General features: G+C 37.9%; 3 protein-coding genes across 10 annotated transcripts in view; 1 reads left to right on the top strand and 2 right to left on the bottom strand.

The window, feature by feature from the left end:
* Positions 1-15,004, bottom strand: part of ubap2l (ubiquitin associated protein 2-like) — a 34,136-nt gene extending 19,132 nt beyond the window's left edge. For 4 of the 5 annotated variants that reach the window (XM_008422524.2, XM_008422526.2, XM_017307595.1 and 1 more), the window contains exons 1-11: positions 14,906-15,004; positions 10,228-10,365; positions 9,477-9,554; positions 7,773-7,883; positions 5,539-5,713; positions 4,428-4,529; positions 4,279-4,324; positions 1,307-1,413; positions 1,180-1,221; positions 1,047-1,099; positions 151-236 (exon numbers count right to left, since the gene is read on the bottom strand). In XM_008422524.2, coding sequence (XP_008420746.1) covers positions 151-236; positions 1,047-1,099; positions 1,180-1,221; positions 1,307-1,413; positions 4,279-4,324; positions 4,428-4,529; positions 5,539-5,713; positions 7,773-7,883; positions 9,477-9,554; positions 10,228-10,323 — 896 coding nt within the window. In that variant the 5' untranslated portion in view covers positions 10,324-10,365; positions 14,906-15,004. Of the gene's footprint in view, positions 1-150; positions 237-1,046; positions 1,100-1,179; positions 1,222-1,306; positions 1,414-4,278; positions 4,325-4,427; positions 4,530-5,538; positions 5,714-7,772; positions 7,884-9,476; positions 9,555-10,227; positions 10,366-14,710; positions 14,849-14,905 lie in introns of those variants that run through there. The other variant, XM_008422525.2, reaches the window with a different exon arrangement.
* Positions 15,005-16,406: 1,402 nt separating this feature from the next.
* Positions 16,407-19,866, top strand: LOC103472712 (uncharacterized protein C1orf43 homolog). 3 transcript variants are annotated; one of them, XM_008422521.2, is made up of 8 exons: positions 16,407-16,499; positions 16,652-16,726; positions 16,817-16,918; positions 16,991-17,099; positions 17,195-17,248; positions 18,234-18,400; positions 18,483-18,541; positions 19,294-19,866. In XM_008422521.2, the coding sequence occupies exons 1-8, from the start codon at positions 16,473-16,475 to the stop codon at positions 19,499-19,501; spliced, it is 801 nt and encodes a 266-aa protein (XP_008420743.1). In that variant the 5' UTR covers positions 16,407-16,472; the 3' UTR covers positions 19,502-19,866. The 3 variants fall into 3 exon arrangements, with proteins under 3 accessions (XP_008420743.1, XP_017163155.1, XP_008420745.1); XM_008422523.2 differs by having other exon boundaries at positions 16,427-16,445; XM_017307666.1 differs by having other exon boundaries at positions 16,412-16,726.
* An 81-nt stretch (positions 19,867-19,947) lies between these two features.
* Positions 19,948-26,530, bottom strand: part of tuft1b (tuftelin 1b) — a 31,597-nt gene continuing 25,014 nt past the window's right edge. For both annotated transcript variants that reach the window (XM_008422518.2, XM_008422519.2), the window contains 6 exons: positions 25,540-25,650; positions 22,877-23,100; positions 22,649-22,754; positions 22,344-22,427; positions 20,936-21,027; positions 19,948-20,849 (listed from right to left, as the gene is read on the bottom strand). In XM_008422518.2, coding sequence (XP_008420740.1) covers positions 20,777-20,849; positions 20,936-21,027; positions 22,344-22,427; positions 22,649-22,754; positions 22,877-23,100; positions 25,540-25,650 — 690 coding nt within the window. In that variant the 3' untranslated portion in view covers positions 19,948-20,776. The remainder of the gene's footprint in view (positions 20,850-20,935; positions 21,028-22,343; positions 22,428-22,648; positions 22,755-22,876; positions 23,101-25,539; positions 25,651-26,530) is intronic.

Genomic DNA, 26,530 nt, shown 5'->3' with positions numbered 1-26,530 from the left:
TCAGGTTTACATTATGCAGAGAATCTCTTACTTATAGAGTGGGACGATGGGTTAATGTATTACTTGATGCAGAAAATCAAGGATAAAACTACTATTTACACATCTGAGAAAACAAAAAAGGAAATGTAATCATCTAAAATAAAACCCAACCTCTGTCCTTTGGTGATTGTGACATTCTCTGGAGGTGCAGGAACCGATGCGACGTTGGAAGCTGTAAAAATCTTGGTCTCTGACAGCTGAGGAAGAGGAGGAGGATTGGACGGTTTGCATTTGGAAGTAAACGATAAAAAAGCTGACATTTATCAGATCCAACTTTGCAGAGTTATCAGGGGTTTGTGTTCATTTTGAAATAAATGAAATGTGAAGTCTAAAAAAAACTGAAACTGCCAGGACGAAGAGAGAGAGAAAAAAAGGGAAAAGTGGGGTAAATGGCACAAGATACAAAATAAGGAAGGACAAGTATGGAAAAGACGAAGAAAAAGAAAGGATGCAAGGAACAAAGACAGAAAGGAAAGAAATGACAAAGGAAGAACCACAAGGAGAGAAGGAAAAGAATGAAGGGATGATGCAGCAAAACAGAAGGAAAAAAAGAAATTTGGAAGGATAAAAAGAGAGAAAGGCAACAAAGATGAAAGGAGGGACAAAAACAAAGGTAGGAAATAAAGGTAAGGCAGAAGAAAACATCAAAAGATGAGGAGGAAAAGAGCAGAGGGAAGAAAGGAAGCACTAGAGGGAGGAAGGAAGGCCTTGAAAAGGGAAAAAAACATGAAGGACAAAAGAAAGTAATAAAGTAAGGAAGGATTAAGGATAATACATTTTTAGAGAGTGGGAATCAAGTCTAGACAACATTTTCACACACTCTTCTTTTTCTAGAACTTGAAAACACTGAAATTAACTTTCCCTGATTGCATAGAAACCATCAGTGGATCTCAATATTTTCCACGATCTTGTTAAAATATCAGGTTTTCATGAGGTTCAAACTATGAAGGCAAGGCGTTTCTCTGTAAAGCTGTAAAATGTGAACAGCCAAGTCCTGAAACACTCACATCCTCATTCCAGTCCTCGGTGCCCCATTCCTCTGTGGCAGGTCTCCATGGAGCTGTCAGCCAAAGACAATTTAATCAATGCCTCCAAAACAGTAAAAGCTCATTTAAAACAAAAAAGAACAGACGGCTTTACCAGGAGCAGAGTCAAACTTAGGTGGATAATTTGTTCCCTCTCCTGCAGAATATTCCAAAAATTAGAAAAACAATCAAAAATAGAACATTATTTTTGATTTGTGGCCTTTCTTACTGAATGTACTTACTTGCTCCCTCCTCCAACTCCACGCTTCCTGTGTTGTTCCAGGTACTGCCTCCTCCATAGTTTTCCTCTGTCTGGGTTGGCTCAGCATAGTCTGCAGGGTTGAAAGTTCTGGGAAATGCAGAGAAAAGTTAAGAACATGTGCAGACAAATCGGCAGCAAAAAACTGCAGAGGCCTGCACAAAAAGGAAACAGCTCAGTCTTCAAAGGTGACCTATGCTCCTTTGAACAGGTTAGGATAGGTCTATGGACGATACAAAACATGTTCTTCTCTTTTTTTCTTTTCCCCACAAAATACATTCTTAGAAAATGAGAATTTAGTCTCGTCACTTCTGCCCATTCTGAACTCCTTTCAGAATGAGATATTTTAGGGACTCCTGTCACTTTAAATCCAGATAATCTGCTTATAATTCAACGTTTACACTCGCATGTGAAAATAACTGAAAACAGATGAGCAATTATACAACTGTTAATCTTTTAAAAGCATTAATAGGACCTCCTGCACAACCAACAAGAATGCAGCAAATGGTTTCTGAATGGTAAATCAACAGCAAAACACTTGACTTTTCCAGCAGCCATTGTACAGTGAATGCAGCGGTAAAACCAGCTGACCAAACACACTGGAGTTCCACTGAGGTTGCTAGGTAATGGCAGGTACTTTGTTGGGGTTGCTAGGTAACAGGCGTAACCTTGCTGGGGTTGCTAGGTGACGGGGAGTGCCTGCTAACTAGTAGCGTTACATTTGGAAGGTTTTTTAAACGGCCAATTTTCCAGATTACAAAAAATAACTTCTTGCTAAAAAACATCTGTGTGGTTCTTTTAAGCACTTCTGTCGTTTTTAGAAGCAGTAGAAACACAAATGTAAGTACAAAAACATACAAGATGTAAATTTTGCATAACAGGTCACCTTTAAAGCTCATTAAAATAATAAAAGTTTGTGATTTTACACCTAGGTGTGAATTACTAACATTGCAACGATGAGTTTTTACTTTACAGACACAATGAAGTCGAAGCAGAAAATCAGACGTTTTTTTTATGACCTTGTGCGTAAATAAAAAGTCAGAAGTAAATATCAAAAATATGTTGTGTTCTTGTAGCTTCTACTGAAGCAAGTCTTACTTGTGCAAAGTGAGAAAAATCTCACCAAACTAGAGATATGACCAACAGCAACAAGTCAAACTAGCCAAAACAGTTTTCATTATCTGCATAAGATCCTTTCAAACAAAGACACAGTCTCATCTTAAGGAAACAAACCAGTGGTTGAACTTCAAGTGTTTGACATATAGAAACAGAGAAAAGATTGTGGGGTTCAGGTTTCTCTTATTAAACAGGACAGCAGATAAGGACGTCACATATTTGTTTGCCACTGGAGATCAGATTATTTTCCATCATGGCGCGGGGAACAGATGCAGTCATCCAAAGCAACTGAAAGTTAAACTAAATACAGAAGCACAGCGGAGGTTTATTGATGAATCAGCTGTACAGCTTTTACTTCAGTCACTAGTCATTTTGCAAAAAAAAAAAAAAAAGATTACTGTGATGATGAATAAGTATATTTGTATGCATAATTCAATATCGTCAGAGTAGAAATTTAAAGTATTTATTGTATACAGTTTTCATGTTTTTTCCTACATAAAAATGTTTGTTTAGTAATATCTGCTGGTTGATGCAGTATTTTGATTTGCTTGTTGCGATTAATTATTCAAGAGGTTTTCTAATTAAATAGAGCTGGAAAATGGATGCATGCAGTGCAGATCTACCCAAGTAAAACCTACACCGATTATGTGTTGAAATGAGACTTTCAGCTGCTTCCATTCACTACCATGTTTTGCAAAAACACTGCTCAACTCATTAATGCAAATATGGTTGTTGCACTGATGCAATCTGCAGCAGATCAGCGTAATAATGCTGAGCAGATATCAGAATATCTACCTGAATGCAGCCAGAATTTAAGCATTTTTTAAATTACATCGTTTGCCACAAGTGGTAGCTGAAGACGACTTACATTTCTGGGTAGGGTGTCAGTTTGTTAGGTATAAAAGCCAACATTTCTCCTCGATTTTATGAGCTGGCGTAAAAACATTTGCTTTGCGAAATCACTGCTTTACTATTTGGTACTAGATGCATTTTTCCCACATTTTATGGAGTTTAATTTTGCTATCATGAGTTACAAGCCCAAATACAAACAGAAGACTTATGATGTATATATATATATATATATATATCCTCATAATGAACACAAAAGTGAAATATGCCTAAAACTGTAGAGCATTTTCCAAATGTCTTGGAATACAGACTGAAGATCTAGCGAGACATTATGTAATTGTTTGTTGTACCACTTAAACCTCTTGCAGAAAATCCCTAAATTACTGAAAAGCTTTGAGTTACGTTGTTCTGGTTTCTCTCTGGCAGCACACTGTACATAAACATACACTCGCTGTAACGCTACCCAGGCTTTCATGTCCTAATTCAATGCTTGGTTTCAGTGAGAGAGAAAATTTGATTTAGGCTTCCGAGGAGGAAACTGCACAGCTCCTGACCTCAATCACAAAAGCCACAGTCTAGATTTGAGGTAGACTCTGATTTACAACATAAGATATGCGTGTATGTAAAAAAAAAGAAAAGAAAAAGGGAAACATTGCCATCCACTTTATTCATACCTGTTTAATCCAAATTCAGTGCAACGTTACCCATTAGGAATGCCATCACAGACAAATACTTTTGTCAATCCTGTGACACAGATCAGCCAGTCGCTGAAACTAAAACGCCAACATGGCGATAAATGCGGATCTTTTTTCTGAATGAGATTTTTAGACGCTATGCTCTCCGTAGAAATGCTCAGCCCACGCTGCTCTCTCTCACTGGATAAAGTTCTTCCCCCACCTTCCGATTAAGACCCCACAATAGACTTGGGTCATGCTTTCTGGTGACTATGGCAACAGGTAAAAGTGCAACAAAAGGCAGTTGCTCCCTTACCCCATGCCTTGTGCTGAAAATCTGCCTCCTCTCCGTGCGTTTACCCCTGGAGAAAACAAAACGGGTGCATGTTTAACTTTTGTTATCAGAAAGAAAAGCATCAGATGCGCCATCTGAACAAAAATAACTTTTTCTAGATGACTGCTTACCAACAGTTGCCCTTCCTCTGCCCCTGCCTCTTCTGCCTCGCTCTGCTCCTCGTCCAGCCACTCCAGCTTTGCCTCCATCCAAGCCGTTCTCCTGGCCACGGACTGCAATTTTGCAGAGAAAGGCCGGTATTGGGTTACAACACCGCAGTGCACACATTCCCCAGGAAAAATTACTTCAAACTGAGTCACATATTACTGGGAAGCTAGCAGAAAGAAGAGATTTGTATGATTTATAGAAATCAGAAAAGCAAATCAAAATGAAAAACAAGTGAGTCGATTTCGCCAGCTTTATTCTCTGGTATCGACCTGACGGTATAATATCAGGAACATCCCAACAAGAGGGGCAAATATTTAACTACGCACATTACTGATTTAAAGACTGAAAAAGATGGAAATATGAACAAAAGATTGGACAGAAAAGTGTCAGATGGTCAACAGAAAGCTCAGAGGGAAATATTTTGCTTCTAACAACTACTGGAAGGAAAAACTCGTTTATATCTTTATTTTTAATGTTAACACAAATTGAACAGTGCCTTGCAAAAGCACTTAATACACCTTGAACCTTTAGCAAGCTTTGTCTCAAAGCTACACATCTTTGCATATTATTGGGACTTTATGAGGTAGACCAACACAAAGCAAAGTGTGAGGGAAAAAAATTATGCAAGGGCTGAATAAAAACGAGCGCCATGGCTTAACATTTTTACTTGCAATACATTTTTTTTAACGCATATATTCTCCCTCTTCCACCTCATTCATGTCGTCAAAATGTGAAAATGTTTAGTGTGACTGTCTGCTACCTCTAGCCCTGATGTTTGATTGTATGTACTTGTAAAAATGGATAAAAAATTTGAAAACGTTAAATAGGGTAAGAATAGTTTTGCAAGGAACTGCAACTATGACAATTCCTTGTGCATGAACTTTGAGCTGGAATTATTTACCAAATACCTGGTTTCACAAATTTAAGAAACTAAACATGGTCAGTTTGTTTAAATTTGTGAAAAGCATAAAAAGAACAGCTTATTATAACCATCACAAAGCAAATCAGAAACATGGGAATAAATGTGATTAATTATAGAGAGGAGAGGTTTAAATTTGCAAAGTAGAAACGTACACTCTCGTCCTCTGCTCAATCCGCGGCCTTTCCGTGGAGCGCCACCTCGACGACGTGCAGCATCTTTCTCTCCACCTTTCTCTCTGTTCTCTTTTCCTTCCTCACCGGTTTCCGCCTGGCTGATTTCCTTCTGCCCAGACACTCCTTTCTTCTTCCCCACCATTTCCCAGGAGTCCTGGAGAAATGAAAACAGGGTTAAAATGTTTCTCCTTCCAGCCAGTGTTGAAGTTATCTGTGGTTTATTCAGAGTGCTTGGCCTTTACTGCAGGACAACTGGTCGGATGGTCACACGGCTGGTGGATAAACGTTGTTTTTACTAGAAGAATAAATCTAAATGAATGATGCAGGGCTGAATAACACTTCTGTTTTTGTTGCCAATGGCAGATCTTCAATTATGTGGGCCAACACTGGCTGCTGATCCTTTTACTTAAGCAAGAAGAAATTGCTCCTTTCTCTGCAATTAAACTGAGGTTATTCTGATGCATTTCCACTACTTTACGGTTTCACTTTCTGTTTATATTCAGCTAGGAATGTCTGTGCAGCTATTTGGGATCATCTTTATATCGCATTTCAAGCCCAATTTGAACATTTTGAACATTTATCAAAACGATTAATGCATACCAGAGCGCTTACGCTTTCAAAAACAGAACTGAAAAACTTGAAAAATTGATGGACAGCCGGAAAAGGGATGAAATAATGAAAAAGGATGAATAGATGGATATTGATTGGCACACAAAAAGAAATGAACACAGACAAAAAAAATGGAAGACAGAATGATCAAACCAAAGAAGATGGATGGCAGGCAAACAGATGGACAGCAAGATGGAAATATTGACAAAAACTGATGAAAAAGTGAGTGGGTGGAGACAATTTCTAGAACAAGAGCGGTCAAAACCAGAACTCAAGAGCTACAACACTTTCTTCTAAAACAGGAAAGTCTTTAATTTTTTTAGCAGACAAAACATTTTTGATAAACTGGTTCCAGAGTATAATATCTTGTTCATGCAAAAATTTGTGAAATAAGTTTAAAACTGTAGAATGAAACTCTAATCTGACTGATGACACCAAATGGGTCAAAGGTGACAAAAACAACGGCTGATGTTCTGCAAAAACTTCTACAAAATGTGGAGTCTCAATGGATGGCGTCCATTGAGATGGCATCATTTCAATGGACGCCATGTGTCTCTCAGGGACACATGGCGTGTCCCTCACGCCATGTTAAGCGCCACCTACAGGTCTGGAGGAGTGAAAACATAATTTCTGGTTCTTTTTGTCTATGTGGATGAAATAATTTCTGGTAACAATCTGAATTTGGACGCAGGTGATACAAACAATCTCTTTTAGGAAACAACTTTCCGTTGTGGACTAATCCAGTCGAAACAGCATGAAGCAGCAGATTCAGATCACTGCTACCAGAAACCTTAAGCGTGTTGGAGATTGGATGCAGGACAGTAGCTCTCGAGTGGAATGGACTTGGTTACCCTGGTTCTAGATAACAGGCAAGGAATTAAGTAAAAGGCTGAAACAATCATATTGATTTTGATTAATCGATTATTGAAATAATCATTAAATGGAGTACAAAAGCCAATTGCTGAAAAAACCCCCCAAAAAACTATGCAGTCAGAGCAGTAATTGACTGTAGAAAATGTATACATTTTGCATTTAAGGAAAATAAAAACTAAATATGTCCTACCCCAAACACTCACTAAAGGAATGCTGTCATTGCATTTTAGGCAATAATATATTTAAGGGTGTCTATTTGCATTTTTTTATATTTCTAATACTGTATGAAAAGGCTAATGTGGTTAAATGAAAAACTTAATCTGATTGATAGTCTGAATAATCGATTACTAAAATAATTGGCAGTTTCTGCCCTACTGGAACTACAATTATTTCACACCATTTTCTTTTTCAGATCTAATCTGGAAAACATTTACTGTCTATAAAAGCTGGCATACAGCGCTTAAGACAAATTATACCAAAAGATATGAAGACTTGTTTTTTTGTTGTTTTTTTTTAAGATCAGCAACAACAAACTAGAAAGAGAAAAAATTTCTTTAGACAACCTTTCTAGGCATCCCTTTCTAACGACAACTCTTCATAAAAAGTGGAATATAAGCCTAACAAATGCCAAGCTGTGCTGCAAAAGAGAAATTTCCCCCACCAAGTGCGGTTTAAGCCTGGGTGGCACCGATTTCTCCAGAGGCTGCGTCTTAAACAGGGAGCGTACTCACAGTGTCCGGGCTGCCCTCCAGCAACACGTTAATAGCTCTGTTGACGTCTCCGTTGCAGTCGTGCAGCGCGATCATGGACTCATCCTGGTCCTTGCCTGTGATGTCAACCAGCTGAGAGAGAAGCGGTGCAACAATGAGACACAGAGGTGAACCCACGCTTAGGTTTCTGCAAGTCACGGTTCTTGTTATGAGGACATCAAAACAAAGTGAAATAGTAGGTTCTAATATAGATACTGCAACAAAAGTCTAACAGAGAAGATGCTGCTGCTGATTTAAAGTGTTTGACAATATCTCTTCTCACGAAGGTCCACTTGTAGCTCCATTCATAAACACCGTCAGGCTAAATATCTCCAGGCAACGTTAACTTTTCCTAAAAACCACGTGATGCATGAAGTCTAAAATCTATATTTAATAAAGTCAACAACACAGTTAGGATTTGTTCTTGAGGTTTCCCTTTTGGAGCAAAACTGCTCTGGCAGGTTCTCCAGGTGGAATGCATAAAATGCTGAGAAAAGACACGTGACCAAAAGAAATAAAAGACGCATACAGTTGCTGCTGCAGCCCCAACAGTAAATATGGATTTATCGTCAGCAATGCAGCTCAGATAAGTAATAAGGTTTAAAATTACCTTTATAAAAAAAATGGTCAAATTAAGATATGAAATTTGCAATAGTAAAAAGTTTCTCCTCACACTGTTACTCTCTAAAAAGAAAAACATTTTTTTGGGAACTGAGCTGTATTGTTACTTCTCATAGAACCAATTTCTAGAAGCTGTCTTATGGTGCGTTCACACCAAACGGGTTTTGAGCGTCAGGCGCGTCTGATTTAGACTCAAAGTCTATGTGGAGGAGCGATAAGGACACATCACGAACTGCGTGATTTGAAAACTTTTGGGCCTTTCGCTGGTTGAAAAATCTAATCTTCCGCCACTTGACGCGACGTGTCAATCAACACATGGTGATGCATTTTCCGACGGGATCTCAGAAAAAACAAACAAAACAAAAAAACAACTATGGAAGTTACCTGTCCTATAATATCCTACTAATCAAGTTATGACTGCAGAGACAGGAATAGAAAGAACCTTGGTTGGAAAAGGATCAGCGAGGAAGTTATAACTTACCATTTGAAAATATTTCCCAGTACTTGAGCTACCTAAATGCATCCAGCAAAAACGTTATTTAACGTTTACTTTAATAAATGTCAAATAAACATATTTATTTGGACGTAATATGCAGGAGATGGTGGAAAAGTTTGAGGGACACATGTCACTCCTTTGCATACACCAAGAGCAATTTTGACACATCCGACTCTCGTCCAGAGCAAAATGTCAGAGTCTGACCTCGAAGTGCACACGCGTCAAACTTGAAGCATCAGGCACTTTTTTGACACGCAAACGAGTTTGGTCTGAGCGCACCATCAGAACTGATTTGGTGGGGGAAAAAAAAAAAACTATTTCTGACCCTTAAAGAAATTTCAGACCTCTTTCTTTAATGATTCTAACAATAATACTAATGGACTAAAGTTTTGGATTTTGTATAATGGGAAAAGAAAAAAATAAATGTTTATATTGCTACTAGGAACAACAAAGAAGATCACTGGATTGTCAAGACTTAATATATCAAAAAAAGACACACAAACTGCAGATACAGTGCAGGTTAGTAAACCAAGGCAGTAATAAAACAATGTGATATAAAAAAGGCTCACCTGTTTAACCTTCTCTTCAAAGTCTGCGTCGTTGTGGTCTGAAATCATCTGCGCGAGTCGGATCTGCTCTGCGGTGGCCTGTCAGAAAAAAAAAAAAAAGAGACAGGTGTCCACCATTTGCATCCAACTGACAAGAGATTTGCATTCTCGTTGAAACAGAACGTAATTTATATACAATTTCTCATAAAGCCTCCAGACACAAATACAAGCAGATGAAGCTAAAAGCTACTTAAATTTTGTTGTAATCTTCTGCAGTTTGTCTTTAAGGGCCAAACAAAAGACATTAACAGGAAAAATCTATTTTAACCTCATCAAGTTAAAAACTGGAAAGTTCTCAAAAGGTACCGTCTCTTATTTAACTAATTAGTGTCACAGCTTGTATGTTCCTTTCATATAAATATCAATTGCTGAGAATCTCAGCATTTAAATCTCTGAGAAGATATTTACCTAAATAAAATATACAAGAAAAACACTCAGATTTTCTCATTATGTCCCTGAGAACACCATAAAAAGTAAGCTAAAACTCCTTAATAGACTTTTTCCTTCCACTCAACTTTCAAGTAAAAGTTTATTCATTTATTGAGACAAATAAAAAGTAGTCATTGCATATTGGTAACTAGTTCTACCTCCAACTTAATGTTTTGTCTTCAATACTCAGGTTTAAACATTAAGCAGATTCTTTTATCTAAATAATCCCAGTCCAATAGTGTGTCGGAGCGCATACAAACTCTGCAGGTATCTGAATGCGTACCTGAGGCCTCTGCTTGTGCTGTGTCTGGCTCTGTGTTTGGCCCTGTGTCGGCTCCCAGCTGCCCCGGGCTCGGTTCCCGCCCATGGACGTCATCATTTACAGTATATACAAATAACAGTATTTACAAAGGAATAACACCTGAGGAGATAAGGAAAGGAAAAGGGTGTTGCAGAAACTTTACGAAGTTTACATATACACACAAGAAGTGCTTCCTCCACTGGTATCTTATCATTTAGAGACGGGAAGGAAAGCAGTGATTCAGCGATGTTGCAGTAAAAGCCTTTAAATTGTTTTTGTTTCCTTTAAGCAGAAAAATAAAAAAATCTTAACCTTGTCGGTGAGTTGACCTGAACAAGAAGTAAAGCCTTTGTATACTAGTCGCAGCGCCACACAGAGCCTTCTACATATAAACTTTCAGATCTGCAACTTTCTAGTCAAAAATAAAACATTTGTCTTTTCTCTCTTACACCGACTACAATCCCTGTCAATTACCATTATTGTTGTATTAATGCTTTCATGTGCTGGGACTGGAAACCGAAGTCTTACGACATAGGTGAAAAATTTGCCTTTTTGATGAGATGCACTCATCAGATTTTTGTGGTCAATACATATTTATGATCGTTTTAGGTCCGAGTTGCTTGTTCATATTTTGAATGACTCAGGCTCCTTTTCAAAGGACTACAACACGAGAGAAAAACAAAAATATGCTGAAGGTTTTTTTTTGTATGGAGATTGTAGTTTAGACAAACAGAAAAAGAAGAATGTCTATTTTACGCATCAACTATATATATATATATATATTCAAGTTTTTATTAAACTCAAAAAGAGCAACAAAGTAGAAGCTGCTGGATATGCATTAGTAGACTGCAATGGGATATCTGAATTTTTTATATATTGAGCAGGAACATAAATAAGAATATTTTTAGTATCTGATCTACCAACCACAGATCAGAGGTGAAATTAGCCGCTGATCTAGTCACCGATTCGTTATGTTCACTTTTTCATGTAATCCTTAAAAGTATTTCAAAGAACTTTCAGGCATATATCCGCTTTTAAATTTTGCTGGGTGATAAATTATCCCAGAAATTATTGCGATAAACAATATCATTTTGAGACCATTGTTAATAGCATTAAGAAATGTCATAATAATGCCAGTACACTCTGAAAGATAAGTAATTAACTTTTAACACTAGAACTGGAAGACATTTTAAATATCCAAAAAAAACAAACCAAAGACAAACAAAATGGATTATGAAATCTGTCTAAACAAAATATATTTAGATATTTGTATATTAAAATACATTAGGAATTTTAAAGCAGGGATATATTTAAAAGTGCTTTATGTGTTAAAATATAAAGCAACGTTGGAGAAACATCAGAGTAAATTCATTAAAATAATTAAATCACTTTTTCTTGATTCAGAGCTCAAATCACAAAGAAATATTGTTTAGAAATCGAAGTTCTTGTCGTCCTCCAGGAACACTGCGCTGCTCGTTTTACGTTTCTTCCTGATTCAGGCGACTGCAGCTGAACAAAAGCTTGTTAATCAGCCATCAGTTGAAATAAGTGTTGGTGAAGCAGAGACAGATCTGAAGCACAACATGCAGGGTAATGTGCTTTGAGGATGAAGGCTGAAAAAAACATATCCCTCTTCACTTATTTTTAACTTCAATCAGCTGATTTTATTTTCCTATCAGTATTTTTATTTATTTTTTGGCCCAGAGACCAAAACTTTATCCCTTTCTAAGAGCGAGAAACACCTGAACACACCAGACTAACATGAGCTGGCATTTGAGGTGAATACATGTTTGAAGCTTTACAGCTTTCGTCTTTAGATGGAGTGAGTATCACACCTGACTTCTCCAGGTTGAATGAATATCAATAAAAATTAATTTTTATTAAGATTTAGTTACTAATGTTATGTTTACAGTTGTCATTTGCATACACAACCTAAAAAAGACCAATTTCACTGTAGAGATAACTTTAGACATCAGGTGTGTTTAAAAAAAACATCAGCTACACTAAAGAAAGAGGAAAAGTAAATCATGCACAGAAGCACCACTGGCTTTATTCTATTTTTTTTTAGGTTGTATTAAATGTTATGCTTCACATCACTACATTTTTTTATTGCTTTTCTGTGTTAAATTAAATAATTTAGCTCTTCTTGGATCCATGTTGTACTTGGGCAACCTTTTATTACTCACACAAAGATCCAAGTTTGCTCATCAAAAGAAATCCTGGTGGCTTCATGACATGATCCAATTAATTTTCTGATTTATAAACTTAGTGACCAGACCAACATGCAAATTTCAACTTCTGAGTGAAAGTTGAACATTTAAGTCAGTTATCTCCTTCAGCCATGCTACAATGCAATGTTTTATTTTCTCTTTGTTTTTAAGACAAAGTTATAAAGTCCTGTTATATTGCTGTTGTAAAAGATTTGTCAATATTGCAATACTAGAAAAAACTTACTGGAATATTTACCCTGGAGAGACTACTGCGTTTTTCACTTGGAAATTAAAGAAATTTGATTATTGTGACATTTAAAATCAACATCATAATACTGGGAGAATAAGCCCATGCTGGTCAGATATTTGAAAAATGCCTAATTTTGGCATAAGTTGTTGGTCAGTAAGTATATTGCCTAATCTTTAAAGTAATTAAAGGTACAAATTATTTTATTAAAGCCTGATAAGTCCATGTTTAGAAAATATATAGAAATAAAGTTTTATATTGTGCCGATTTTCAGACAAACTCATGCTAATAGAAGAATATGCAACAATTTCCTTTTTGTCTTGGCTGAGAATAACAAGAAAAGAAAGTCTAACAATTAGGAAAGATTTCAAGCAAACCATAAATGTGCATTGGCCCAGAAATGCCTGTGCATCTCCAATAATAACTTAATCTAATGTGTTCTTTCAAAGGGTCAGGGTTAAGCTTCAACACCCAGTGGGGAGTCTGCAGAATCACTGACTGGGAGAATTGGGAAAAAAGCCAACCACCAAAGGCACCGTTACCAAATCTGTGTCTGGAAATTCTTGAAAAAATTAAACAACCTCAATTTGGTTTTTGGAGGACAATAAGATCCATAAAACAGGATTAGAGATGTTAGCTTTATTCTAGAGGAATGATGACAATATTTCTCGTTGAGGTGACTGGTATCTCATGAGCACCTGCTAGTTGCAGTCATCATGGTAGAGCTGCAAAAGAAGATGCTCCAACTACTCTTAAATCTGTTGTTTGGCAGTATTTTGGGGTTTTCCAGCAGAGAAGATAATTGACAGAGTAACAAGAAACGAGCAATTGAGTTGTTGTTCAGTTGCTGAAGGAGACAAAGAGTTGCTCGACCTCACAATCACAGCAAACGCTACCAATAGCAACTGGGAAAAGTACTGCAGAGCATGCACAGTATAAGCACTAACCTAAGGCCTAAAGAGATAAAAAGAAATCAGAAAAAGACGTACAGTTTGTTGAGTTTGTGGCAAAAATCAATAAAGAGGCAGAACAAAGGTCTTTAAGCAGCATAAATTTGATCTTTGAAGTTTCTCTTAAAAGTAATATTAAAATCTAATCCCGTCTCGTTCTCGTGAACTCAATGTCGTGTCTCGTTTTGAGGGTTTTATGTATCGTTACAACCCTACTTTATACGCTTTTGCAATTCTCTCCCAGGTTTTGCCCATATGCATCCAGGGAGGGGAAGCAATCCCAAGAGCAATATGTTCTTTTAAAAGTCCTTTGAATAGAGAGCTAGGCTTAATTGGCCATGCAGCACAAGAAAAAAAAAAGATGCAAACACCAACTAAAGCACGACCAAGCAGATATTTGTCATAAGGAAATGGTTATCCAACCTATGTTAGGTTAGGTGACTACTTAATCTTGCTCAGGTTACGTAAAAGCCGTGTTTTGACAAGCCCATAATAGCAAACCAGTAGCCAGGGCCCGTCGCATATACAATTATATGTCACTTCGATAAGCCAGCCACATGGTCAACCAGTTAGCCCAGTAGCTAATCGTTGAAAGAAAACATCCAGCTCTGAAGTCTCGGTGGGCTTCCGCTTCTCACGGCTTCACCTCATGGCGACAACCAGGCTAACTTTACCAGCTAACGAGCTAACACAGCTTCAGAAAGCTGCCAGGAGAAAGCAGCATTACCGGGGATGGCTTTACTTCACTGCATAGCCAACAGGTTAATTAGCTCACCACCTGTTTAACGAGCAGCGAAGCTTTCACAGTTGAAGAAAGAAACAAAAAATACGCCCTGTTGCTATAAGAGTATTGCTAACAACTTGAAGCTATGCTAAGTAACGTCGTTCGTTTCGGCTAACTGTAACTTTAGCTAGGTTAGCAGTTTGTGCACTACAACGTTTACAACCAGTGTCCCTCCGGTGTAACCCCAAACCCGGACTGTCTACTAGGAAAACACCGGGGCTGAAGGTAGGCCTGCAGGCCGCTAAGATGGAAATAAATAACAGGCGATACTGACCAGAAACCCGGCTCAATACATTACACACAGCTACAGCCGACAAGATGTCTCGCTGTCGAACTGCTGTTCGGATTCAGGGCTGTGTGCAATTCCTGAACTTTAGTAGAACAAATTAAAGGAAATGTATACACACACACACACACAAAAAAACCGAGCCAACAAGCCCACAGACAATAAACGAGAGGCTGAATTTACCTGTTTCTTTTCCACTCTGACGCTACGGAGAACTGCGTCACGTGGTTTTTTCACAGAGCCGCTTCGAGGAAACAGGAGCCACACCACGTGATCACTTTCGGATATGTATAGTTAGATATCATCAACCGAGTTGTGACATGCTGAAGATGTTGATGCAAAACACAGGAGGCGACAAGGTGGAAGAAACAAACTGCAGCTGGCGTGTGTCCTCCTCACTGTGGAAATCAAAAACAATCCCCAGATTGCTGCTCCACAGGTACACAAGAAGGTGAAAACAATTAAAGAAACAATTTCAAAAGAAACTATCTCGTCTTTTTTTGGAGAGTACTTATGTCTCATTGTTATTATGCATTGGTAAAGTATGCAGTATGTGTTTAGAAATGGAGGAGTTATTAGGTAGATGCAAACTTTATTTCAAACTCAAGGTCCAAGTAAAACAAAAACAATAAAATAACAACCAAACAGATGCACAAATCTTCAATCAGCTATTAATTATTGCTATTATTGACAAAATGAAAGGTTCCCCAAATAATAACAGGGCACATCTCATCTGGAAAACAACAACGGTCAGGAATTTTAAGCATTTTCCAGGTGTGAATAAGTAGGAGAACAGGAAAATCATGCAATGTGGGGTTCCCAATGTGCCTAACATAACTATGTTAGGCACATATTAAATAATTAAAATTTATTTAAATTATAAATGTACAAATGTACATTTATAATTTAAATATTTTTATTTGCAAGCTTGTCATTGTTAAGGTGTTGTATCTATTCATCTTTCAAAGTTTTTATAAGTCTTGTATGCAGTTTTAAAAGGGAACAGAAGTTTGTAGAAAAAAGAAAAACATCTAGATGACTTTATTCAATCGAAATCTAGATTTCTGATACTTGACTTGTCTTTCATATGGACTACAGATAGCCACAAAATAGTTGTGGCACCAACTGTGTTCTGTCATTAATTAATGTCTTTTGTTTGTCTTGGTCTCCGGTTGTTCGCCCAGGATCGCCCCTGCGTGGAACTTTGGAGTTTCCATACGATATAATTTTTAAATCCCACTATTATCATTGCTATTATTATTAGCCGTGGCATTATTATGCAACAATTTACACGATGCAGCAGTTGCAGTAGCATTGTAAATTGTTGCATTGTAGATTGTTAATAATAATAATAATAATAATAATAATAATAATAATAATAATAATAATAATAATAATAATAATAATAATAATAATAACATAAATGCTAAATGCTTTAAGTGTATGATCGCTGTTGTTTTTTGAGAAACCTTTGAAGGTCTACATTGAAGATAGTCAAATAAATAGATAATAATCCCTGAGGTTTTGGAAAAATATGAAAGCGTGATATGAAGAATTTATTTGAACTTTGTCCAAAGCTTTGTACTCAGAGATGAATCAAATCGCTTCCTTGATGTTTTATTGGTGTGCTGCCTTGATCTCCACTCCTCACCAGGAGGGGGCAGCACTGCACCATCCTGTGTTGCGCAGTAGTGTCATCCTGTCAGTTCAAAGCTAGCTCAAGGTAAAACCGGTATTGGAAGTAAATACTATGAAAATGGGCGATTACGTTATTACGGTATAATAATTTTTTATTTTTTTTAAAGAAGAATTATTTAAGTACAGCCATGTAATAAAGCGGTTTATACTGCGTTGGCCGGCTTTGGCATTTTATTGAACGTACCCTTAGCTGCCGAGCTAATGTAACCACAATCGTTGAATTTATTGAAGTTTACAGGCAGAATGGCAGATTCGTCGCCTCTGTCCGGGGTCAATGTTGTTTTGGTAATGGCTTATGGCAGCTTGGTGAGTCGCTTACCGTATCTAGGGAACATTATAAAAAAACACTTGCGTAATATTGTTAAACTCTAAAGCTTTGTCTGGCTTTGTGCGCAGGTGTTCGTGCTGCTGTTTATCTTCGTGAAAAGGCAAATCATGCGGTTTGCGATGAGATCCCGCCGTGGACCGCACGCACCTATTGGCCACAATGCACCTAAGGTAGCTGGACTTTTCTCACCTTTAGGATCTGGTACCTCTAACTTTATCACCTACACAGGAATCTATTGACAGGGCTTGAGGGAAAATATCGACTCCAAGCTTTCTAAGGTCCAGGAGATCTGCTTCGAACCTCGGCTCCTATCAGAGGGGGATGACCGACTCAGGAGGGGATCGCAGATGAGTCAGTCATATCATTATTATTTTTTGCTTCCTTTATCACTCTGCAAAATTATTATTTTCAGTTTTAATGTAACAAATAAACTCTCTCCCTCCAAGGTTGCTACAACTATCTGTACCGAATGAAAGCCCTCGATGCTATTCGCGACTCAGGTGAGTTTTAACATTTAGTTTCTGTTGGTGGTTAAGATTAAAGCAATATTGTCATCATTTTCTCTCCAACCAGAGTCAGAAATCCCCTTAAATTATTTATTTCTGGGTCAAGGCAGCAGTACAAACTTATTTTCACATGAAAACCTGCAAAAACAAAAAACAAACAAACCCTACAACATTGTTACATATCAATTTATCAATATCAGAAATAAAATGCTATTATTATAGATCTATATCATAACATTAGCAGGATTCTGATCTTAGGTCAAGTAAAATCTGATAAATACAAAAAGAAAACATATTACCCAAACCCAGAACCCTCCAGACTTCCTCTGTAAAGTCTTTATTTATTGCAGTAGAATAGTGTCACACAACCTTTACCTTGAGTGCATTTAATCTGGAGAGGAGGGAGAAACTATACTTGGAAATATTTCTGTTTTCAGCAAATTCATGTGCTAAAATTATTTATACTTGACCTACCCCATTTTTGCTAATATTTAAGCACATCTGACATATAAACAGTTAACCTACTGAAAGACCAAATGACTATCCAGTTTCAGTTCTATAAATAAATGAATGTCTTTTTTTTTTTCAAAGCAGATTAGCAAAACAACTAATTATTAATTAATTATTATTAATGTGTAAATTTTAGGAAACAAAAAATATACAGAAACACAAAAATTCTGCTTTCATGTAAATAAAAAGGACATAATTATGAATATTTGAATAACAACAGCACAGTCAGATAGAGAGGTGTTAACATCAACACAAATGATCAAATGAACACAATGAATAAATAGCACTGGAGTTCATGATACCTTTTGAAGAGAAACAAGTTCATGGAGCGCTCTTTGTTTTTGTTTTGATGTGCTGCTAATAACTTAGGACATTTTTTTAAGTACAGCACTGATTTAGTCAAACTTACAGAGCAGTCGTTGACTTTTTAACAGGTTCACTTCTTAAATCTTCTGGTTTCCCTGTTTAGGGATTCCCGTTCAGGAGATAAGCGGCACTCCGAGCGCATTTACTGGCCGCAGCTTCAGGAACTGGCTGGTGGAGCTGCGCAATTCCCACTCTTTGATCAAGAGCAGCCGCAGCGCGCTCATCGATCGCTTGCTTGAAGGCTACGACTGCGCTCGCCACGGAACCGGGGTAGGCGAAGGACCAGTTAAATTTACCCCCTCTGGCTAAAAGTGGAGGGAAGCTCGCTAACTTTCCTCTTGCTGTGTGACAGGCGTTCGGCGAGGCAGAGTTTCTGGAGTACCAACAAGCTCTCGATGAACTGGTTGATGTGTAAGTGCTGCCATGCCGGTCCAGACTTGAAAACTATTAAGTCTGGACAATGTTGGAACAAGTGCTTTAGATCACATTATTCATGCTGACAGGGAGAGAACTGAACAGTTTCCCAGTAGTGTTCAGGCTAAGTTCTGATCTCTTCACTTCACCAGAGATCTGGTGAAGTTCCACCTCCCTAGTTGAAGTTCCGACCAATTTTGATACATATTTGTTTGTTTTCAAAACGTCTTCCGTCTGAACGGCCATGTTGCATTTTTTGCAGCTTTTATATTATTAATGTGATAATTCTGCTCCAGAAAAAGATAAATCCAGATGAATTTGAAGCTCATCACATAACTATCCCATCACTCCTGGCTCTGACTACACATCCAAACAGATTTCACTATAGAAGTTGCAGTGAATGCTCCACAAAAAGCTGTTGCTATTAGTTGTGCTTTTTATTTATTTTTTCTCTTTTTAAACAACAATCTGAAGCAAAGTGCCGCTGTGACCTTAACATTTTTCTTCTGTGCATGTGGGTCGTTTTGAGAACGTAAACACTTTACCAGAAGTCTTGTTGCGGTCGGGTTAAGTTAGTAGTATGAACGGAAACACTAAAGAAACAAAAACAAGATCAAGATGTGCAAAAATAGCCTTAGAACTGCTAGAATATCTTTTTTTTTTTTTTTTGCATCGATTTTAGTTTAATGTCACTTAGAGCTGCATAAGAACAGTTTTACCGACTGTCATCCCTCTCTCCTCTCCTCCAGAGTGAAGGCCTACTCCAGCAGCACCAGTTTGGACCAGCAACACCAGTCTGCGGCCAAAGACCTAACGGGCTCCCCAGTCCGCGGCGCTCCCTCCACCATCCAGGTCACTTACCTGCCCTCCACGGGTCAGCGCAGCAAGAGGCCCAAACACTTTCTGGAGCTCAAAAGCTTCAAAGATAACTACAACACACTGGAGAGCACGCTGTGAAACTCAGACGCTCAAAAGGAGAAACTGTGACTGCGTGTTTCTAGGTTGTGTTTTAAAGTTCTCAACAAAAACTGGGACTTTTCCAGGCATCGCCTTTATGTTGCACACACTTCAGAAATGTTTGCAAACTTTGGACCTAATGGGTAATTAGGCCCAACCTGCTACAGATTTCATTTTAAATTATTTGACATTTCTTTTTAAAAGCCTAAATGTGAATCTAAATATTAGTTGTTTTTTAAAAATTGTTTGTACAGATGTGAAATATTTAATTTATAACTTATTGATGCTGTTTGGTTTGTATTTATCTGAGATGTGTTTCTATGTGACTTAAAGACGGAAAGGAATAAAAACAACCATACATCTAATTCAGTTCCTGTTCTTCATAGCACCACTAGGTGGCAGTATAACCCATAATTAAACCCGTAAGAAACGAAGCGCCAGCAGTATTCAGGTTATTCTGTTTTTTTATTTAGGTTTAAATAAAAGTGGAGAAAATCTGCAACAAAATGTCTAACTTTGTGATATCTATTTACAGCTTTTGCAGAAACACAACAAAAATATTGACAGAAGTTGAAGAAAAATACAAAACAATGTTAAATATTCATTATTAAATATGACTAACAGAAGTTAAGCCTGGACACAGAGCATGTTCAAGCAATACCTTGCAGATTGGAAAATAATATAGCTTAGAGAATATTTGGAGTTTAAATCCAGAGTTTTGTTACATTAAATGCATTTTTTGTTCACAAATGACCCACTTAATGTAAGAGAAACATTCTGACACATTAACAAAGTCTGAACAAAGCACTGAGGAATTAAACTGTGACCCTTAAGGAAGCTGGCCACTCATAAAAATGTGCTGAAACCATCAGAATATTGACTTATTTTTTTCATTTAACCCAGATTAGTTTCCTATGAGTTTAGCGTCTCTAACTTGACCTATAAAGCTGCTTATTATTTCGCACGAGCTTGTAGTTCTTTGAACGCTTTCCACTATATCCTGAAGGCTTCCCTGTCAAAGTACAAACTGCACAGACTTGTGCCCGCGCGTAACATCCAAGAAATCATTTAACTGCTTTTGAGGAATTCATCATGTTGCCCTATTTGTTTTTAACATGCAACAAATATTCTACATGTGAAAAAGCCACAAACATGAGGTCTGTTAAATACCCACCACTGCAGAGCTACATATAAATATCTGTGTACACATATATTAACAGAGGGTAAGTAAAACATATTTACACATTTGTTCTAGATCATTTCCATGGATGTTGCTCAGGATTTGATCTCGATGACTTTGATGAAAGGCAGCACTTTGTTGGTCGGGGATGTTGGAATCAAAGGTTTGCTGCAAAAAAACAAAACGGTGAGCTGATGTAGATCAGAAAAGCCTTGATGACGAGTAGCAAAGGAAACTGGGAGGCGTCTCCTCACCTGTAAACAATTTCGGGTTTGTTTTCTGTGGACAGGGCAGGACGGTCCCGTCCTGCCAGAAAGTGCTCCATGTGGTCATGCAGTTCCTTGTTCTGCAAGCAGAAACAAGTGAAAATCATTTACTTTCATTCCCGTATTATGTGCTATTTTTTTAACACCTTTTACAGAAATTCTGATTTTCAGCTTTTTGCAAAAACCTGTAGTTTCATAAACACATGTATCCATATAAAGCTTTGTCTACTTAAGTCAGGGGTGTCAAACTCCAGTCCTGAAGGGCCGCTGTCCTGCAGTTTTTAGATGTGCCACAGGTACAAAACACCTGAATCAAATGGCTTAATTACCACCTCAGTTCTCGAGAGCCTTGCTAATGACTTAATTATTCTATTCAGGTGTGGTGCAGCAGAGGCACTTCTAAAAGTTGCAGGACACCGGCCCTCGAGGACTGGAGTTTGACACCCCTGACTTAAGTGAATAAACTGACATGAATTGTACAATCTGCATGTAAATAGTGGCATGAAGATGTTTACAGCTCCTTATAAAACCACTTGTACCCCCATTAACTCACATTTTGTCATATTAAAATCACGTCAGAGTACGTTACTGGGATTTTATGCTTACATGCATCTTAGTGCAAACGATGGTTTAGGCAGTAATCATTAGCTGTGTTTTCTTTGACCATATAATTGTGCAATTTGACATTTTGTAAATAAATTCGCTTAATGGAAACTTGTTTTTTGATAAAACATTTTGGTGGTAGTATCAGGTGTTTTTTTTTTGCCCGTGTTGAAACTGATTTATTTTGCAAAACTGCAATGGAAACACTTTTTTTCACATCACATGAGTCACATGATCAACAACCAGATGTTACCACTGGCGCAAACCACGAAGAAGAAGAGACAGGAAGTAATTGCAGCATGATAGCGCAGCATGGCTTTTAATGACTTATCACGTAAACAAACTTATTCATGTGTGATTTTAATTGCGTTTCGTATTTAAAGGAAACACCACAATTGCAAATTTTATCAAATTTTTTTACATTTTCAGAATATTAACAAAGTTTTGTGCACTTTTGTAATAGAAATGCAGATTACGACATGTGGAAAGCCTGACATATTTAGTTAGCCTGGCCCCGCATTAAACTTCTCCACAACATCTGCTGGTTTTTATGACGCCGTTTGTTGTTTTAACAAAGTAACGGTGGACTATTGATTGGTGAGTTAAATTGGAGGTATCAGTGTAAAGAGGCAAAATCAGATCTGTGGTTATAATGTCACAAATTGTGAAACAGTCAAATGTATGGAAAGACTGTTTGTAATGAAACTTCAGAATCACAGTAATGGCTACTTTAAAAGGTGAACAAGCCCTTTGGAGGATCAGTTGTTTTCCCTTTGACCCTTGACCTACTCACCTCTGCTTCCAGGAAAGCGACCTTCTCCTCCAGGTCCATGATGACCCGATCCCTCTCTTGGAGTACTGTCCGTGACTGCTGCAGCTGTGATACAGGCCAAAACAAACAAAAACTGTAATATTCAGAAAAAAGCACAAATCCCTCCTGTGTCAACTCTGTCTCATTTCCTCATTGCTGGCATTGTAAAACTATTCCTATAAGTAATTTTTTCCACAAAAAATCACTCAAGTAAATGTAACTGAGTAAATGTAACTACTTACTATCCAACACTGACCATCGAGCAACCTTGATGCGTGCGTAAATACCTGCTCAATCATGAGGCGGAGCTTCCTCTGATGACTCTTTATCATGTCGTCAAGGTGATGAATCTTTTCCTTCAGCACAGCCACTTGTTTCTTGAGCTCTGTGCACCTGCAGACGACACGATGAAAACTGATTGGAAACAACAAAACAACCATCTGCAGGTTTTCTCTGTCAAATCGCTACCCGCGTTTACAACGGAAGTTTCAACTTGATAAAAAATTAATTCTTACCTTTCCTCGTTCTCTACTCCTTCCTTGCTGTCGTCTTTGACTTGCAGCAGCTCCGCCTCCCTCGCCTCCATTTTGTCTTTGAGGAGGCCGCTCTCGACCCTCATGTTCTCCAGCAGCCGCTGCAGCTCCTCCACCTGCTGGCCCTTTTCCTCCGACTGCAGCTCCACCGCCTGCAGTCGCCCCGACTGCTCAGCCAGCCGGATGCGATACTCGTTCGACTCGGCCTGCAAGATGATGAACAGATGGGCATTTTAACAAGGTCAGATTTTTTTTATGACTGCATATGAAAAATAATCTGTGAAAAGAAAGATCTCCTCTCTGACTTCTTCCAATGCTAACTAGAAACAACCAATCAGAGCCAGGAGTTGGGTCTTAGCACTGTTAATCACCATCTATGTGGCGCTGCTCACCCCTCTGCAGAAGAGCTAACAGAAGGCTATGCTCTTCTACTAGCATAGCCTGTCATTAATGCTCAGGGTAGTTAGCATAGCCACCAATGACGGTGGATAGACAGTTTTCCTGTAGTGGTAAGTTGTTTCTCCGCCATTAGCACATTGAGCAGTGAGTACATGAGGTTAATTGACAGCGCTAAGATCCTATCCCTGGCTGTGATTGGTCGTTTTTGGTCAGGAGAGGAACACTTTTGTAGGAAATCAATCTTTTCACAGATTATTTGTCTCACTGTCACAACATAGGGACAGTTTTACATTTTTTTATGACTTACATACTGCAGCTTTAACATCCTATATATACTTGAACAGAATGACCCGACCAAGATGCCGATATTTAAGGGGTTAAACCTGAGAGTCAGGTCTAGCAATTCAGATCACACTTAACATCGAAAACGAAACTAAACTCTCCCTTGTGTTGATTTAATATCCAGTCAAATGAAGGCGGATATAATTCAATAAAAAAAATCACTGAGAACGAATCATGGAGAACAAATTGATGATCTGTCTTTCCACACATGAGCCTGAGTCATCTCCTAATCGATTTAATCTGAGATCCACTAAAAGCTAATGGCCTGTCTCCACATCAGCTTCTCAGGCGGGATCTGATTGATCTGTTCACTTCCTGCTGATAGAGATGTTACTTTAATGTATCGCTGTCTGAAAACAACGTACAACACATTTAAAGCTGATGGCAACCATTACTTGTGGTTTCCAAGCTTCCCATAAAGTCCACAGTCGCATTTCTAGACATTTGCGGTTTAATGCAGAGTCCCGACCAGCATTACCTCACACTGAAGGTTTGAGAAAAACCGAAACTCAAATTTTAATTCATGTATTTGTTTGAGAAATAATCAGAAATTATTAGCACCCCTAAAAAAACTTAAACTCTGAAATTGCTACTACTGTGCCAGTTACTCAACGCCAGTTGCTAGGTAACCAAAGAGTGAGTGAGTTGCTAGGTAACCGAAAACTGAGGGCGTTAGTTGGTTCCACCAACTTTCAGAGTTCTTGAAACACACTATTGTCAGAAGATTAGCGTTTGGTTTTCTCTTATTTCCTTTTCCAGGGTCTGGGGTTGAGATGACCATGGAGGGAAGTGATTTGATGTTTGTTTCAGCAGGATAATTAACCGAAACATTTGGCCAAACTGACTCAGAAATTATTCACCAGTTAACACTTCACTGGCTGAGTTCACCAGATCTCTGTTTAGGGGGGAACTATTTCCATTTGGCTCTCAACTAGATCTCAGCCCAAGAAGTTTATTAAAACAACCATTCGTTTCTTGGCAATAAGTTATTGTTTTTTGGGGTTTGGAAAATGAGCAGTTTCAAGAACTGAAAGTTATATTTACACGTTATATTTACATCCCAAACAAACAAAGTCACACATCACCACTCAGATGTTATAGAAACCTTTTAAGATGAAATTTTAGGGGTATGGCTTGTGCAAAAAATATTTTTGTTAAAATTTACTTGAATTGGGATGTTTCTTTCTAATGAATAAACATACAAAATTAGAAAAATACATATTTTTCTAAAAAATCCAGCATGAAATCTTGTTGCTGCAATAAAATATCAGTGTACTTTAAAACTTTTACACATTTTCCATCTAAATTTAGACATCAGACTCCATTAAGTCACTGATATGAAACTTTTATGACAGGCATGCTTTTATTAAAAGCTGCATATTTGATGCATACTAAACCTTTTCTGAAGTATACATTTTCACGGTTTAACTTTAATCTACAGCAGCATTCACGAGGTAAATATTAAGGTCTTAAAAAGAGCTAATCACTAATATGAAGACAATTTTAAATATATTTTGTGTTTAAGGAGATAAACAATCTCTTAAGCATGTATTTAATTAATTAATGTAGATTTTTTTTGGCTTTCCAAGTTCTCCAGTTTTTTAGATTGCAGACACAAGAAGTAAATTAGATGAGTCAGTCTTTAGAGAAAACTGTCTCGTATTAAACATGCTGCTGCTAACAAAACAATGAGTGTGATGTAAAACAACCTATAATGCTGATAAGTCCATTATAAAAATGTTAGTCAAGTTTGGACAGATCTTTCACAAAAACCAATAAAGGGTGGCGCGTCGGAGAATGAGTAATGGACTCCGACGGTAATATTGATGGATAACAGTTAAAGCAGCGTGAAAGTAGCAGAACGGTGAGTCACAGTAGGCGAGTCGAGTTACTCATTTCCTGACCTCCAGTCTGTCCCGCTCCTCCTGGTGCTGCTTCTCCATCTCCTTCAGCTGCGCGTAGAGACGCCGCGTCACCTCTCTGAGCTTGGTGCTGTCCTCCTGATTGTCCTCAAGCTGAGAGAGTGGACAGACAAAGAAAGACGCGTTCAATCGGGTCATTAATTTGAACACGTTTTGTTGATTTTTGTTGTTGTTGTACAATTAGTTTATTCTTTTATTACAAGGTATAAAAGAATAAACATTGCACAATATGGTCAGTAAAGTCAAACCTGAAACGGTGATATAAAGCAGGTCTAGACTTAGAAAACGGCAGCTTTTAAACAGTCTAAACATAATCTTTTATCTCTAAACGTTTGCTTTAGTGAGCGGAATAATTACACTTTCCACTTTGCTCCCTGCACAGTTACATAATCTGACTACTTAGAGAAGGAGGGCAGTGCAAACTGACCTGGGTTTACCTGCCATCAACCCACACACCCACAGTGCTGGAGATAATGGTGTGGGTTTACAGCAGCTCTGATAAAGTGCTGACTCCAGCACAATGCATGGGAAAGGCAGCAGTGGGAGCCGATCAGAGGAGCTAAAACTTTTCTTTACACACGATGCATTTAAATCTTCTGCAACTGAAAGTGATTCGTGCCACATTTACTTATTTACAGCGGTGAAAGTAGTTTTAAATTCTTGGGGGTACTATGAAAAAAATAAAAAAATAATATATATACTGTATATATAGCTTTGTGTGCTTTGGAGTTTCTGTGCTGATTAATTTTTTTGTGAAGCGGTAAAAGCTGGGTAGCTCTTGAATTGCTACAAAATAAAGCTGTATTTCCTTCAGCCCACTGGCTGCAATGTTGACACCATGAAATGCTATGAGTCCTAAATTCTGAACATTATGGCATGGAGTGCATCCCAGTTTTCCATGTCTGGCATATAACTATTCATTTTATCTTTTAAACTGGTTCTATTGATCCTGTGTCCAGACAGAGGGATAATC

The sequence above is a fragment of the Poecilia reticulata genome, linkage group LG11 (genome assembly GCF_000633615.1).
Source record: "Poecilia reticulata strain Guanapo linkage group LG11, Guppy_female_1.0+MT, whole genome shotgun sequence".
Lineage (NCBI taxonomy): Eukaryota > Metazoa > Chordata > Actinopteri > Cyprinodontiformes > Poeciliidae > Poecilia > Poecilia reticulata.
This window is presented reverse-complemented; position numbering and strand designations above follow the sequence as displayed.